The following is a 16,263-nucleotide window of genomic DNA, read 5'->3' on the forward strand; positions in this document are numbered from 1 at the left end:
CCTGGAATTCAATCCAAGTCCCCATTTGGGTGGCAGGGACCCAAGGACTTGAGCCGTCGTCTGCTGTCCCCTAGAGTGCGCATTAGCAGGAAGCTGGATCCATAGTGGAGGAGCTGGACTTGAACTACTCTGATATGGCCTGCGGGAGTCCCAAGTGACAACTTAACCACTCTCCCAAATGCCTGCCCCAGACTGCAGCATTTTAGTTTGACAGAGAAAGAGTGTGTTGTGTGTGTATGTTATGGCTAATTAAAACTTGGTGATTTCAGTGCAGTAACGGAGCTTTTCATATAGTAGAGGAGAAAATATGTGATGGGGGCCAGTGGGGAGGATATGTGGGCCCTAGGTAAGGTAGAAGAATAAGAAAGGTATTGGCCTGAGTGGTGCCTGAAATACAGCTTTTGAAGACTAGTATCCATGGCAAATGGATGGCTGAGGTTGGAGTTGAGACTAGTATCACTGGACATGAGGTAGCCAAGCCATAGTATGTCTTTCCAATGGCTAGCATCAGTGATAGCTGTTAAGATGAAGTATCTTATTCCAGTTACAAAGTGAGGGAAATATTTACAAGAGGTGTGAAAGGAGCTGGGGTTTGGAGGAGGCAATGAGGAGTAAAGCCACAATCTTACCTTCTTTCTCTTGTGTGTAGTCCAAGAGAGGAAAAGTTATGGCAGAGGGTTGGATACTCCCATGGAGTATCCTTACTCACGTAAGGCCAGGAGATGAGGACTGTGCTTTGAGAAGATGATGAGGAAAACAGCATGGTGGGAGCTCTGAGGGATTCAGATTCTGAGATACTGAGCAGCTTGAAGATAGGATCTCGCAGTGAGGGTTGACTGGGATTAGGGTGAGGCCAGGATTCTGGTGATTGTGCTATGCAGGGATGTGGGCAGTGGGCTTGCTAATCCCTAGGTAACCACAGCTCCTGTGGTAATCCTGTAAGCTCTCCATATAAAGTTATTGAGGTTTAGCTTCTAAGCTGGAAGCAGCTCTTTGAAGGGGTTAATAAGATTGTAAGATGGTACTTTTGGTGAGACTCTCCTAACTAATGATTTTTATTCTCAAATAGGAGCAGCTTTTAGATTGTAAAGGTGAAGATGGATGGAATAAACTTTTTGACTTGATCCAGTCAGAACTTTACACAAGACCTGATGATGTCCATATGAACATCCGACTAGTGGAACTGTATCGCTCAAATAAAAGATTGAAGGATGCTGTGGCCCATTGTCATGAGAGAGAGAAGAACATAGCTTTGCGTGCAAGTTTAGAATGGAATTCATGCGTTGTCCAGACTCTTAAGGTAGGTAAAAGCTCTTTTGTCTCCGTGCTTGTACATTAATGATTATCATGTCTCTTTGTACAGAAACAGCACCCTCTAAGACTTAAATTTCACTTGTTTATGTAAAAAAAAAATTTAAGATGAAATTGTTACAAGGATCATTTTGATTTGTGATGGGTTGGGGGGGTGACAAATTGGTTATATATTTTGGTGATTTTACTTAAATTCTAATGTAAAAATCACTATGTGATAAGAATGGATGAAGAGATTTTTAGCATAAAAGTTTTGCAACTTGGCTTTTTCTACAAAACAGGAGTATCTGGAATCTCTACAGTGTTTGGACTCTGATAAAAGTAACTGGCGAACAACCAATAAAGACTTACTTCTGGCGTATGCTAACCTTATGCATCTTACACTTTCTATCAGGGATGTGCAGGAAAGTAGAGAATTACTAGAAAGGTATGTTGATTTTGTGAACAGTGTAATTTAGCATAAACTACTGATGCCCTTTTTTTTTTTTTTTTTTTTGACTTCTTTACCACATCATAATTTCTAGCTCCTTGGAGTTATAGTGAGTAAGATAAACCACTTGGAGGGAATCCTAATTATACTTACTTTCTGGGGATGGTATAATTGGTTTTGTCGGAATTTGAATGTTAAAGACAATTCATATAGTTTAAATTTGATTAAAATTGGCCTTATAGTTAAATAATTTAGATTTTATTATGCTTAATAAAGAGTAAAATGAATGTTGTAACTATTCCATATTTTACTGTTTTTAAAAAAGATTTATTTCTTTATTTGGAAGGCAGAGTTATAGAGAGGGAGAGAGAGAGGCCCTTCATCCACTGGTTCACTCCCCAAATGGCCCCAACGGCTGGAGCAGAGCCTTTCTGAAGCCAGGAGCCAGGAGTTTCTTCCGGGTCTCCCATGCGGGTGCAGGGACCAAAGCACTTGAGCCACCTTCTACTGCTTTCCCAGGCCATAGCAGAGAGCTGGATTGGAAGTGTAGCAGCTGGGACTGGAACTGGCACCCAGGTGGGATACTGGCACTGCAGGCGGTGGCTCTACTTGCTATGCCACAATGCCAACTCCTCCATATTTTATTTTTAAAAGGGGGCTATCTTGAGTGAAAATTAGATAGTAAGGTTCTTCTTCTGTTAAATGGCTGGGTTCAGATGTATAAGCACTTAACATCACTAATATTTCAGAAAAGATTTTCTTTTTTTCAAAAAAAGATTTATTTATTTGGAAGGCAGATTGACATATCTTCACTTAATGGTTCACCCACCAAATGCCCACAATAGCCTGAACTGGGGCCAGGAGCCATCACCTTCCCAGGCACATTGTCAGGAAGCTGGAATGGAAGTGGAGTAGCCAGGACTTGAACCAAGCATTCTAGTATGGGTTGCAGGCCTCCCAAGTGGCAACTTAACCCATGGTGCTCCAGTGACTACTGTCTCAACAGTTTTCACTTAATATACACAATACAGAATGACTCACATGTCTACATTTTCTGTTTTCTTAAACTCTCAGTTTGAGGACTAGTTATCTCTGTTTTCTAAAACTCTAAAAAATATCAATTGAACTTTAGTTTGAGTATGTTAGTTTAAAGCATGACGAATTAGAGTTTGTGAACCAATTATGGCCTTGTAAACTCAAAGGCCTCATGATTTTATAAATAAAGGTTTATTGGAACATGGTGTGTCTCAGTTTACCTGTTGTGTAGCCGCTTACACTCCACAGGGGTGGGCTTGAGTGGTTGTGACAGAGACTGTATTTCTGAAAAGCCACATTAGTGGCTGACACTTTGTGGAAACAGTTTGCTGATCCCTGGCTTAGGCTGTCTATTTCTTGGGAAGTTATTTTTTGTTTCCCCAAATGGCATATGGAAAGAGGGCCTAGGGGGTAGATAGTGTCCTTGAAAAAGTTTCTAGTGTCCTAAGGGGGATAAAAGCAGTATTCAGGACTTGCATTGTGACATAGCAGGTAAAGCCGCCCGCCTGCAACACTGGCATTTATATGAGCATTCTTCAAGTCCCAGCTACTCTACTTCGAGTCCAGCTCCCTGGTAATGCGCCTGCTTGGGCCCCTTCCACTCATGTGGAAGAAGGTCCTGTCTTTAGTCTGGCCCAGCCCTGGCCATTGCGACCACGTAGGGAATGAATCAGTGGATGGAAGATTTCTCTCTTTCTCTGTCTCTCATTAACTCTTTAAAGCAGTATTCAAGAAAACCAACTTGCAGATTATTTTTGAAAATAATTAGGACATTGGATAGCTTATATATACTAAATTTTTTGGTCAAAAGATCCTTTTACATTCTTGGAACTCCAGACATCTTTCTTTGTAGGTTATTTATATCAGTGTCATATTAGAAATTTCATCAGAAAAATTTAAAAATACTTATACACTAAAAATGTAATTGAGCCCTTTGTATGCTAACAGCAATAGCCTTTTAAATGAGAAAGTTATTTCCCAAAGGACAAAAGCAGTTGTGAGAAGAGTGGCATTGTTTTGCTTTTCTTTATTTTTTTATTTTTGTTTACTTATTTTATTTATTTGTATTTATTTGGGAGATAGATGGATCTTCCATCCTCAGGTTTACTCCCCAAATGGAATATACTAGGATAAGCGAGGAGCCCAGAACTCAATCTGGGTCCCCCATATGGTTGGCAGGCTCCCAAGTATTTTAACCATCATCTATTGCCTTTGAAGGACACACATTAGCAGGAAGCTGGAATCAGGAGTGAAACCAAGACATAAACCAGGCACTGTAATATGAGGCAGGTGTCTAAAGCGATGTCTTAATTGCTGCACCACATGTCCCTAGTTTTGCATTTTAAAAATTAATTTTTATTGACATTACATATTTATACTTTTTCATTTAAAACTTTATCATGTAACACTTGTACATTTTTTAAAAGATTTATTGATTTTTATACTTTTTAAAAAAGATTTATTTATTTGAAAGAGTTACACAGAGAGAGAGGAGAGGCAGAGAGAGAGAGAGAGAGAGAGAGGTGTCTTCCATCCTCTGGAGAGAGAGAGAGGTGTCTTCCATCCTCTGGTTCACTCCCCAATTGGCCACAACAGCTGGAGCTGTGCCGATCCAAAGCCAGGAGCTTCTTCTGGATCACCCTCCTGGGTGCAGGGGCCCAAGGACTTGGGCCATCCTCTGCTGTTTCCCCAGGCCATAGCACAGAGCTAGATCGGAAGTGGAGCAGCCGGGCCTCGAACCAGTGCCCATATGCTGGCACTGCAGGCGGTGGCTTTACTCACTACGCCACAGCGCCGGCCTCCATTTGTACATTTTTATGAGGCACACACAGTACAATATTTCAGCAGATGCGTACAATATAAATTGTTCAGGTTGTGCAATCAGCATCTCCACCTCTCTATCCTTTTGTGTTTTTGTAAATCTGTTTAGTGTCTGACATAATAAAACACAGCTTGATTCTCAGTGATGTCATAAAGCCTCTGGGAAACTTAGCTATGGTATATCTATGAAAATGAGAATGAAGAGAGAAGAAATTTAATACTATTGCACAATAAATTTATCCTTGTGGATCCCCTGTAGCTCTGTTTTCTTGATTCTAAGCTAATTTAGAATCTTGCTACAGGGGCCAGTGTTGTGGCACAGATTGCTAAGCTGCTGCTTGAAACACCAGTATACCATATTGGAGTGCCAGTTTGAGTCCTGGCTATTCTGCCTCCTGTCCAGTTTCCTGCTTATGAACCTGGGAAAGGAATGGAGGATGACCCAAGGACTTAGGAACCTGTCACCCTATGGGAGACCCAGGTGTCGTTTCATGCTCCTGGCTTTGGCCTGGCCCAACCCCAACTGTTGGAACCATTTGGGGAGTGAATCAGTGGATGGAAGATTTATCTGTTCCCACCCTCTGGCGTGTTGCCTTTCAAATACATATTTTTATTATTTTTTTATAGAGTTTTTTTTTTTTTTTAATTTGATAGGCAGAGTTAGCGAGAGAGAGAGAGACAGAAGTCTTCCTTCCATTGGTTCACCCCCCAGATGGCAGATATGGCCGGTGCCCTGCGCCGATCCAAAGCCAAATCCAGGTGCTTCTCCTGGTCTCCCATGCGGGTGTAGGGGCCCAAGGACCTGGGCCATCCTCCACTGCCATCCCAGGCCACAGCAGAGAGCTGGACTAGAAGAGGAGCAACCGGGACTAGAACCCGGTGCCCACATGGGATGCCAGCGCCGTAGGTGGAGGATTAACCAAGTGAGCCACGGCGCTGGCCCCTATTATTATTATTATTTTTAATTATCCTTTCTTGGATGGAAATTATTGGAGACAATTTTGGTTTGTCTTTTTGATTTTTTTTAAAGATTTGTTTGTTTATTTGAAAGGCAGAGTTACAGAAAGATAGAGACAGAGAGAGAACAACAGAGAGAGCTTCCATCTGCTGGTTAACTACATAGATGGCTGCAATGGCTGGAGCTGTGCTAATCCAAAGCCAGAAGCCAGGCGCTTCTTCCACGTCTCCCCCTGTGGGCAAAGGGGCCCAAGTATTTGGTTCTATCTTCTGCTTTGCTAAGTGCATTAACAGGGAGCTGCATTGGAAGTGGAGCAACCAGGACTTGAACTGGCATCCTAATGGGTTGTCAGAGCCACAGATGCTGTGTTTACCCACTATATTCATACTTCTGATCCCTCAAATAAATCTTTAAAAAACAAGTCATGCTTCATATTTGTTTCTTTTTTACTTTTATTACAAAGTAAAGATCATTAGGATATATAGGCACTTAATAGAATATAGATTATAAGAAATAGTTTTATAAGTTTGTAGTTATATAATGTGGAGAGCAGTCGTGTTACTGATAGCCAAATATCTGTTAGTTATTGCTGTTTGGCAATGGAGTATCTAATTTGAGAAATTCCAACTTTGGATTAAATACTGAAATAATGTGGATCAAGAAGAATCTAGAAAATAGCTTGCATTTTTTCTGAAATGAAAAGTTTTCCAACTTTCCAGTTTATTGTCAAATATTCACTTGTAATCAGTAATCCTACTTGAATTGTATCTTTTCTCTGATTTAAAATAAGATGTAGAGCAGTGATATGGAAAGTTTTTTCTGTCAAGGGACATTTTAATATTTATAACATCATTCACGGGCTATACATAATTACCAACTTAAAAATTAACCTGCTCTAGATTTATTGAATTTTAATTCCTGCCTACAGTTGACTTGGTGAGGCCAGACTAAATGATTTTATGGACCCCGTGTGGCTCACGGGCTGGATGTTCCCCACCCCTGTTCTAGAGATTAAGTTGGAAGTATGGGCAATGTGCAGGATAAAAGTAATAACTAGGTGATTCATAATCCATGAAATAGAGACTAAGGACTATTATGAGTTCAAAATTGGAAGATGAAGCATGAAGTAGACTTAATTTTGAGTTAATGAGACAGTGCAGCAGGTTAGAGTACGTGCTTACTGTTTTACTATTACAGCTTTGATGATGCTCTGCAGTCTGTGAAATCTTCTGTGGGTGGAAATGATGAACTGTCAGCAGCGTTCTTAGAAGTGAAAGGACATTTCTACATGCACGCTGGCTCCCTGCTCTTGAAGATGGGTCAGCATAGCGATGTACAGTGGCGCGCGCTCTCTGAGCTGGCTGCCTTGTGCTATCTCATAGCGTTTCAGGTAAGCTTTTTCCAGTTTTAGGTACTGGGACTTTGTTGTGTTTTTCCTGGTATGTAATGAAAATATGTGAACAAACCCATAGAATTAAGTTAAATTATATTGAGAGGTAAAAAATGAAGATGGACACCATACTGAGGAGGTTGGTGAATACATTATGTTGGTGTGCTGTTGGTGGTAGTCTGTGTTGCCATGACTATTTTTGAAGACTGTTCAGAGAATTTGATCTTTTTACTTTGCTATTTCGGGGGAATGTGTAATCGGCAGATAATCTCAAATATATTTAAAAAGATGTGTATGACTTTGACAAAAACATATAAATAAGCAAATTTTCAGGGGATAGTTTACATAAGTTATGATAGATTTAATAACATTAGTTGAAGTTGTATATGTATATAAAGTCTATACCATTTGATAGTATGTAATAAATGTCACAGTATGTGATAGTATGGTCATTTTTGAAAGCATAAAACATTGTGTTTACATAGACTATGACAAGGAGGAAATAATGTCAAAATGGTGTCCATTTTTTTTTTTTTTAAGGTATGATGCTGGCTAATACATCCTGGCCTAATTTTTTAAAATTTAATAAGCTTGCTTTACTTCTGAAATGAAAAACAGTCTCCTCAGAAGCATTAAGTTAGGCTTATAAAAATGAATATGCTTTAGAAAATGAATTTTTTAATTAGATGGGTAGGAAGAACTCAATGCTTCTATTTATTTTTAAGTATTTATTTACTATTTGAAAAAGTAAGAGGAGAGATCTGTCTTCTGGTTCACTCCCCAAATGATTATAAAAACCGGGGCTGGGCAAGGCTGAAGCTAGGAACTCCATCTGGATCTCTCACATGGGTGGCAGGGCCTTGCCAGGTGTTTTACAAGAAGCTGGATGAAGCTAGCCCCGGAACTCACTACTTTTTAAGAGAATGCTCCTCCTTCTAGTTTTTATTATTTGAATCTTTTAAGCACGGTGTTGATATGCATCTTCCAATGTTCATTGCTGTTATTATTATTTGTGTTTCTTCATTGTTCAACCTTAATCTTGGTTTTACTTTTTAATGTTTTTTTTTTTTAGGGGTCGGCGCTGTGGGGCAGGGGGTTAACGCCCTAGCCTGAAGCGCAGGCATCCCATAGGGACGTTGGTTCTAGTCCCGGCTGCTCCTCTTCCGATCCAGCTCTCTGCTCTGGCCTGGGAAAGCAGTGGAAGATGGCCCAGGTTCTTGGGCCCCTGCACCCACGTAGGAGACATGAAGGAAGCTCCTGGTCCTGGCTTTGGATTGGCGCAGCTCCAGCCGTTGTGGCCAATTGGGGATTGAACCATTGGATGGAAGACCTCTCTCTCTGCTTCTCCTTTCTCTGTGTAACTCTGACTTTCAAATAAATAAATAAATCTTTAAAGAAAAAGATTTATTTTATTTGAAAGACAGGGTTACAGAGAGAGGTAGAAACAGAGCAAGAGGTCTTCCATCCACTGGTCCACTCCCCAGATGACCGGAACGTCCGGAGCTGCACCAATCCGAAGCCAGGAGCCAGGAGCTTCTTCCGGGTCTCCCATGTGGGTGCAGGGGCCGAAGGACCTGGGCCATCTTCTACTGCCTTCCCAAGCCAGAGCAGTGAGCTGGATCGGAAGTGGAACAGCTGAGACTCAGCCTAGGGTTCTGATAGATGATGTCTGGTGTTGTAAGTGGTGGCTTAACATACAGTTCAACAAAACAGCAGCCCCCTCAAAAAAAATTTTTTTTAAGATTTATTTATTTATTTGAGAGGCACTTCTCAGAAAATCTGCCGAAAGCACATTCGAGTTAACATTCAGGGAAATGGAGAATTTAGTTACGTTACTTTTATATTCTGCATAAACAGAACAGATGTCAACTTGCTTTAAGCCAGTGAAGCCATACTTGGAAATGCCACATGTGGACAGCACATTAGTATAGATAACTGAATTACCACAGGGGTAAACTAAATCAATTCTAAGAGGAAATGGACTCCAGATCATGCCCCATGAGGAAAAGCTGAAAGAACGATGAATAAATACAATAGTGCAAAGAAGATATGATAACTGCCTTCAGATACTAACAAAATTCTTTTGTAAAAGTATTGAGATTGGTGGCCAGCAACGTGGGGCAGGGATAAGGCTGCAGCCTGCAATGCTGGCAGTCCATATAAGCGCCCCTTTGAGTCCTGGCTGCTGCACTTTCAACCCAGCTCCCTGCTAATGTGCTTGGGAAGGCAGTGGAGGATGGCCCAAGGACCCCTGCATCCACATCAGAGATCTGGAAGAAGCTCCTGACTCCTGGCTTTGGCCTGGCCGTTTGGGGAATGAATTAGTGGATGGAAGATATCTCTGTCTCTCCTCCCTAACTCTTTCAAATAAATAAATCTTAAAAAAAAAAAAAAAAAAAAAAAATTAAGACTTTTTAAGTAGCACCAAAAAGAAAAACAAGAAGTATCTCAAAAAAGTATAGATTATATAAATTTCTTGTTTTTCATTCTGTTTTCCAATTCAGTTTAATCATTGGTTAACTGTTATCAATAAAATACAGTGTAATAGAATGAAACATTTGTTAGAAATACAGATATCACTGCATTAAGATTTTTTTATTTTAAAATTGCCAGGTTCCCAGACCAAAGATTAAATTAATAAAAGGAGAAACTGGACAAAATCTGCTGGAAATGATGGCTTATGATCGACTGAGCCAATCAGGTAACTGTAGTGATTGATTAAAAAAGGAAGATGAGGATTTCTGTTAGGGCATATCTGGTGATAAATTCTTCTTGTCGTCCAGAAGATAAATGGTTATAATTGTTTCTCTTTGGCCTGTTAGATAAGGGCAGTACATATGGAAAGGATTGGGATAAATGATACATTCTTTACAAAAGAAACAATGGATACTGTTTGCTTTCAGATGGATATAACTTCTTAATCCCTTCTTTTTGCCATTAGATAATTATTTTGCTTGTGGAAATACAAAGATGAAGAAGATACTGGTCTCTCCCTTAAGAGCTGAGTACATATAGAGGAAGATAGTGATAATTATACATATTATCATATACATTCTAATATTCTTCTAGACTGCTGCTCTTGTGGTAGATTTATTCTCAGTTCTGGTTTTCTTGGATGCATCCTACAGGTCTGTTACATATTTGTAATTTTCCCAAGGCAAAATCTTTGAGAGTCATGTAGCCAGTAAATCAATCAGGAGCAGTTTTGTTGGAGAATTGGGTAAACTTTGTAACGAGCAAGAAGTAGTGTTCAGAGTTCCTGTAAACTGATCTGTCAGAGCTTATGTTGCTCTTGTATCCCAAAACCCGATTTTTGATAGGAGTTAGATTTGCAGTTCTTTTTTTTTTTTTTTTTTAAAGATTTTTATTTATTTATTTGGCAGGTAAAGTTACAGACAGTGAGAGAAAGGTCTTCCTTCTGTTGGTTCACTCCCCCAATGGCCGCCATGGCTGGAGCTAGGCCTATCCGAAGCCAGGAGCCAGGAGCTTCTTCCTGGTCTCCCACACGGGTGCAGGGTCCCAAGCACTTGGGCCACCGTCCACTGCCCTCCTGGGCCACAGCAGAGAGCTGGACTGGAAGAGGAGCAACCAGGACTAGAACTCAGCCTCCATATGGGATGCCAGTGCCGCAGGCAGAGGATTAACCTAGTGCACCACTGTGCCGGCCCGATTTGCAGTTCTTAAAGTGACTTTCCACTGCCCCCATTTTTCCTTCTACCTTTGCAGGGCTGTCACAGGTGCTTTTGCAAGGTGTCACAGTTAGTAAAATCAACTGTGTTTTTTTGTTTGTTTGCTTGCTTGGTTGTTTTGTTTTTCCTCTGAGTATTCAAGTTTGCTAAGAGATAATAATTGGTGGTAACCAAATTAGAATTAACCCGTGCTTGAGATTTAATTTGTGTACTCTATGATACGCCTGTTTAAAAAACAGTTCATTGATTTTTAGTATGTTCCCAGAGTTGAGCAATCATCGTCACAGTTTTTTTATTTTTACTTTTTTTTTTTTTTTTTTTGACTGGCAGAGTTGGACAGTGAGAGAGAGAGAGAAAGGTCTTCCTTTTTCTGTTGGTTCACCCCCCAAGTGGCCGCTACGGCTTGCACGCTGTGGCCAGCACGCTGTGCCGACCTGAAGCCAAGAGCCAGGTGCTTCCTCCTGGTCTCCCATGCGGGTGCAGGGCCCAAGGACCTGGGCCATCCTCTACTGCAGTCCCGGGTCACAGCAGAGAGCTGGACTGGAAGAGGAGCAACTGGGACAGAATCTGGCACCCCAACAGGGACTAGAACCTGGGGTGGCTGCGCTGCAGGCGGAGGATTAACCTATTGAGCCACGGCGCCGGTCCACAATCAGTTTTTGATCTTTTTTATTTTTCATCTCCCCATAATGAAATTCTGTAGAATACTTAGTAGTAACTGTACCTTTACCCGAAACTCCTTAGCCTTAGGCATCTACTATTCTATTTCTCTCTTTCAATTTTCCTATTCTGGACATTTTATATAAAAAGAATCATAAAATATATGATGTTTTATGACTGATTTCTTTCAGTATGTTTTCAGGGTTCATGTTATATGTCATTGCTTTATGCAAAGGGTGTTTTTAAAATAGATTGCTCATCCCAAATCAGTGGAATAAAAATCTGTCAGGTAGGGCCTGGAAGTAAGTATTACTTCTTAAAAGCTATTTAAAGGAAGATTCTGATCCAGGTAGGTTTAGAAATCTTTTTTTTTTTTTTTTTTTTTTTTTTTTTTTTTACTTTTTGACAGGCAGAGTGGCTAGTGAGAGAGAGAGGCAGAGAGAAAGGTCTTCCTTTTGCCATTGGTTCACCCTCCAATGGCCGCCGTGGCTGGCGCGCTGCGGCCAGTGCACCGCACTGTTCCGAAGGCAGGAGCCAGTAGCTTATCCTGGTCTCCCATGGGGTGCAGGACCCAACCACTTGGGCCATCCTCCACTGCACTCCTGGGCTACAGCAGAGAGCTGGCCTGGAAGAGTGGCAACCGGGACAGAATCCGGCACCCCAACCGGGACTAGAACCCGGTGTGCCGGCGCCACTAGGCGGAGGATTAGCCTGTTGAGCCACGGCGCCGGCCTAGAAATCATTTTATCAGACCAGAAATGAGAACTTGGCTTTACTGTTTTATGGCTACATAAATCTTAGACTTTCCATCTAAAATTACATACTTCTGGCATTTTTCATACATATGCCTGTCTTTGATTCTGTCATATATATACCGATTGTCTTAAATTTCAATATGTTTGTTTTCTCAGTAAGCACATACTTCTTGTCCAACTGTGGTTTTAGGGTTGAAGGGTTAAATTTGAGATAATCACTGTACTTTCGCTTTGGGCATATGAATGAAACAATTGGGACATGGAAGTAATTAGAATCTGTATCTTTTTAAATAATGGAAATAATTTATTTTGTTTTTCAGGGCACATGTTGATAAACTTAAGTCATGGCAAGCAAGATTTTTTGAAAGAGATTGTGGAATCTTTTGCCAATAAAAGTGGACAGTCTGCTTTATATGATGCTCTATTTTCCAGTCGGTCATCTAAGGATAAATCTTTTCTTGGTGATGATGATATTGGAAACATTGATGTGCATATACCAGAGTCTGATGAGTTGGCTAGATATGATGTTGGTGAGTTGAATGTTTGAAAAGAAGCATTCTGCTGATTAACACTTTTTGCATTAGGAGAAAAGTGAATAAATTGCCCATGCTCTCATTACTAAGAAATACTGACAATGTTTTCCTGTAGTCTGTTCAGGATTTGTTTTGTTTTTGTGGTGGTTGGCGGGCAATGGTGTAAGTGGCATATATTTTTCTTCTAAATAGTTGTTTTATATTGTAAGTATGGTTTGTCTTGCTGCTTGCATGAATTCTGTCCCAAAGTATCTATTTTAAAACTCTTATCACCTTTTTTTTTTTTTTTTTAAAGATTTTATTTATTTATTTGACAGAGTTACAGACAGTGAGAGGAAGACAGGTCTTCCTTCCGCTGGTTCACTCCCCAAATAGCCGCAACGGCTGGAGCTGTGCCGATCCAAAGCCAGGAGCTGGAGCTTCTTCCCAGTCTCCCACGCGGGTGCGGGGGCCCAAGCACTTGGACCATCTTCTGCTTTCCCAGGCCATAGCAGAGAGCTGGATCAGAAGAAGAGCAACTAGAACCGATGCCCATATGGGGTGCTGGTCAGCAGGCGGAAGATTAACCCACTGTGCCACGGTGCCGACCCCAAAACTCTATCACCTTTAATTGCATTGTAATTTTTTATTTAATCAACTATGTTCCATTGTCCTATCTGTAGGAAACCAGTGAAGACTTAAATTGAGCAGTCACTTATGGTGACTTTGAAGTAGATAGTATGTCATAAATTGAAAACTTGGGACTTAATGGATTAATTATAATTTACTTACTACATTTTCTGTTGTACTTCCAAGTTGCTTGTAGTTTTCCCTCTGTTAAGATTAGTACTTTGGGAGCTGGTGCTGTGGTGTAACAGGTAAAGCTGCTGTCTGCAGTGCCAGCATCCCATATAGGTCCTGGTTTGATTCCTGCTGGTTTGATTCTCCACTTCTGATCCAGCTCCCTCCCTGCTAACACACCTGGGAAAGCAGCAAAAGACGGCCCAAGTGCCTGGGCCCTGCACTCATGTGGGAGATCCAGAAGAAGCTCCTGGCTTCAACCTTACTCAACCTTGGCTGTTGTGGTCCTTTGGGGAGTGAACTAGCAGATGGACAATCTCTCTAACTCTTTAAAATAAATAAATAAATCTTAAAAAAAAAAAAAAAAAAAAGCAAAACAGAATAGTATTGGGAGGAGCAGGCATCTGGCCTAGTGGTTAAGCCAATGGTTAGGATGCCCATGTCTTGCATTGAATACCTGGATTCAGGGTTCTAGCTCCTGATTATAGCTTCCTGTTAATATTGACCCTGAGAGGCAATGGTAATGGCGCAAGTAATTGAGTTCTTTTTATTCATTTGGAGACCTAGATGAAGTTCCCATCTCCTGTCTTAAGTGTGCTTTTTGGGTAGTGGGGAAGTGAGCAGTGGATGGAAGTTCTCATCCTTATCTCATAGTTTGATATATAAACTGTCTGCATTTCAGACATTTTTTTCCATAGAGATTCTTAAAAACAGAATATTGGAACAAAGGAGGTGAACATCTTCAAGTCTCCTGTAAATTAACAAACGTTGAGAAGATTGAGCCTCTTCATGTTTTCAGAAGCCCCTCAGTTCTCTACTATATCAGAGGATTAACGTAGTGTCATCCCATTGTTCTAGTGTCTACTGAAAGGGAAATGTTTGAAGATTTCTTGTTTGATGGGCATTCTTTATTTGATTGCTCAGTAGATTTTATTTTATTGATTCTGTAGAGTTTTCATTGTGTTAGTGGGCTTGAAAGACAAAATTCTTTCCATCACAACTGTTACATTCCTAGATACAAGGTGTGAATGCATTTAATAAGAGCATAAGACTTTTGCTTATCATAGAATTTCCCTCAGTTGTAATATAGCAAAGCAAATATATAATTAAGACACCTTTACTGTGTGTTATTTTTAACAAACCTAATAACACAGTGAAGGTTTCCAAGACCTCAAGCCATTTCCCTCCTTTATTTCAGGTGCTGTTCGTGCGCATAATGGCAGTCTTCAGCACCTTACCTGGCTTGGCTTACAATGGAATTCAATGCCTGACTTACCTGCAATTCGAAAATGGCTAAAACAGCTTTTTCATCATCTGCCCCAGGAAACTTCAAGACTTGAAACAAATGCACCTGAATCCATATGTATTTTAGATCTTGAAGTAAGCAAAGATTTTAACAAAGTAAATATTCTGAATTTTGTTTAATTTTTTTCTTAAATTAAATTTTCTTTAAATGAAACAGGTATTTTTACTCGGAGTAATATATACCAGCTACTTACAATTAAAGGAGAAATGTAATTCTCACAATAGCTCCTATCAGCCTCTATGCTTGCCACTTCCTGTGTGTAAACAGCTTTGTACAGAGAGGCAGAAGACTTGGTGGGATGCAGTTTGTAATCTAATTCACAGAAAGGCAATGTAAGTAATAATCTGAAAGTATTCTTTTAACTTATTGCCTGGGTTTTACTGAAAATTTAATTTGTCATATCATAGCATAGATGTAAATGTTGAATGTATGTTTTTAAAGTGGTTTTATTGAAACTTCTTTTAGACCTGGAGCCTCAGCAAAATTACGACTTCTAGTTCAGCATGAGATGCACACACTAAGGGGCCAGGAGAAACATGGCCTTCAACCTTCTCTGCTTGTACACTGGGCAAAATACCTTCAGAGAACGGTGAGTTCACTAGAACGTAAATGGTTTTAGGAACATTGTCTTCGTTTTTTGTTTTATTTATTTATTTTATTTTTATTTATTTATTTATTTTATGGTTTAAAAATTGTTTGAAAGGCACACTTAAACAGGAGAAAGAGGAAGAGAGATCTTCCATCCATTGGTTCACTCCCCAAATGGCTGCAATGGTCAGGACTGGACCAGACCAAAGCCAGGAACCAGGGTACTTTCCCAGGCACGTCAACAGGGAGCTGGATTGGAAGTCGAACAGCTGGGACTCAATCTGGTGCCCATATGGGATACTGGTCTTGCAGGCCGTGGCTTTTCCTGCTATGCCACAATGCTGACCTGTCGTACTCTTTTAAACCATGTATTTCTTTCTTTTTCTTTTTTTTTTTTTTTTAATAAAGATTTTTATTTATTTGAGAGGTAGAGTTACAGTGAGAGGGAGAGACAGAGAAAGGTCCTGCGTCCGCTGGTTCACTCCCCAAATGGCCGCAACAGCTGAAGCTGGGCTGATTCAAAACCAGGAGCCAGGAGCTTCTTCCAGGTCTCCCACGCTGGTGCAGGGTCCCAAGCACTTGGGCCATCTTCTACTGCTTTCCCAGGCCATAGCAAAGAGCTGGATTGGAAGAGGAGCAGCTGGGATTAGAACTGGTGCCCATATGGGATGCCAGTGCTGCAGGCGGAGGATTAACCCACTGTGCCACAGTGCCGGCCCCAATCCATGCATTTCTAATGGAGTTTTTAAATTCTGGAAAAAGCAGCTTGTTCATATGCTAGGTGAAATGTTTTTTATTTTGCCACAAAATAGTTAATATACTTAAATACAAGCACTCAGAAGAATACTGCCTGGTACATCATAAATCTTTTATCAGTATAAATGTTATTACTTAGGATATTGTTGTTAGACTGAAAACCTTTTTTTATGTATTAAGTTGTGCAGGACATTGAAAGTAGGAGTATTACTGATATTTCTGAATATTTCAGATCTCTTTGTTGATGAAAT

At 40.4% G+C, this 16,263-nt stretch overlaps 1 protein-coding gene across 3 annotated transcripts in view; it reads left to right on the forward strand.

Annotated features, from left to right (window-relative positions):
* Positions 1-16,263, forward strand: part of LOC133772922 (E3 SUMO-protein ligase RanBP2) — an 80,570-nt gene that overhangs the window by 19,541 nt on the left and 44,766 nt on the right. For all 3 annotated transcript variants that reach the window (XM_062210057.1, XM_062210058.1, XM_062210059.1), the window contains exons 5-12: positions 1,070-1,300; positions 1,593-1,738; positions 6,753-6,945; positions 9,559-9,646; positions 12,370-12,579; positions 14,561-14,742; positions 14,825-15,000; positions 15,134-15,257. In XM_062210057.1, coding sequence (XP_062066041.1) covers positions 1,070-1,300; positions 1,593-1,738; positions 6,753-6,945; positions 9,559-9,646; positions 12,370-12,579; positions 14,561-14,742; positions 14,825-15,000; positions 15,134-15,257 — 1,350 coding nt within the window. The remainder of the gene's footprint in view (positions 1-1,069; positions 1,301-1,592; positions 1,739-6,752; positions 6,946-9,558; positions 9,647-12,369; positions 12,580-14,560; positions 14,743-14,824; positions 15,001-15,133; positions 15,258-16,263) is intronic.

The sequence above is a fragment of the Lepus europaeus genome, chromosome 13, assembly GCF_033115175.1.
Source record: "Lepus europaeus isolate LE1 chromosome 13, mLepTim1.pri, whole genome shotgun sequence".
Classification (NCBI taxonomy): Eukaryota; Metazoa; Chordata; class Mammalia; order Lagomorpha; family Leporidae; genus Lepus; species Lepus europaeus.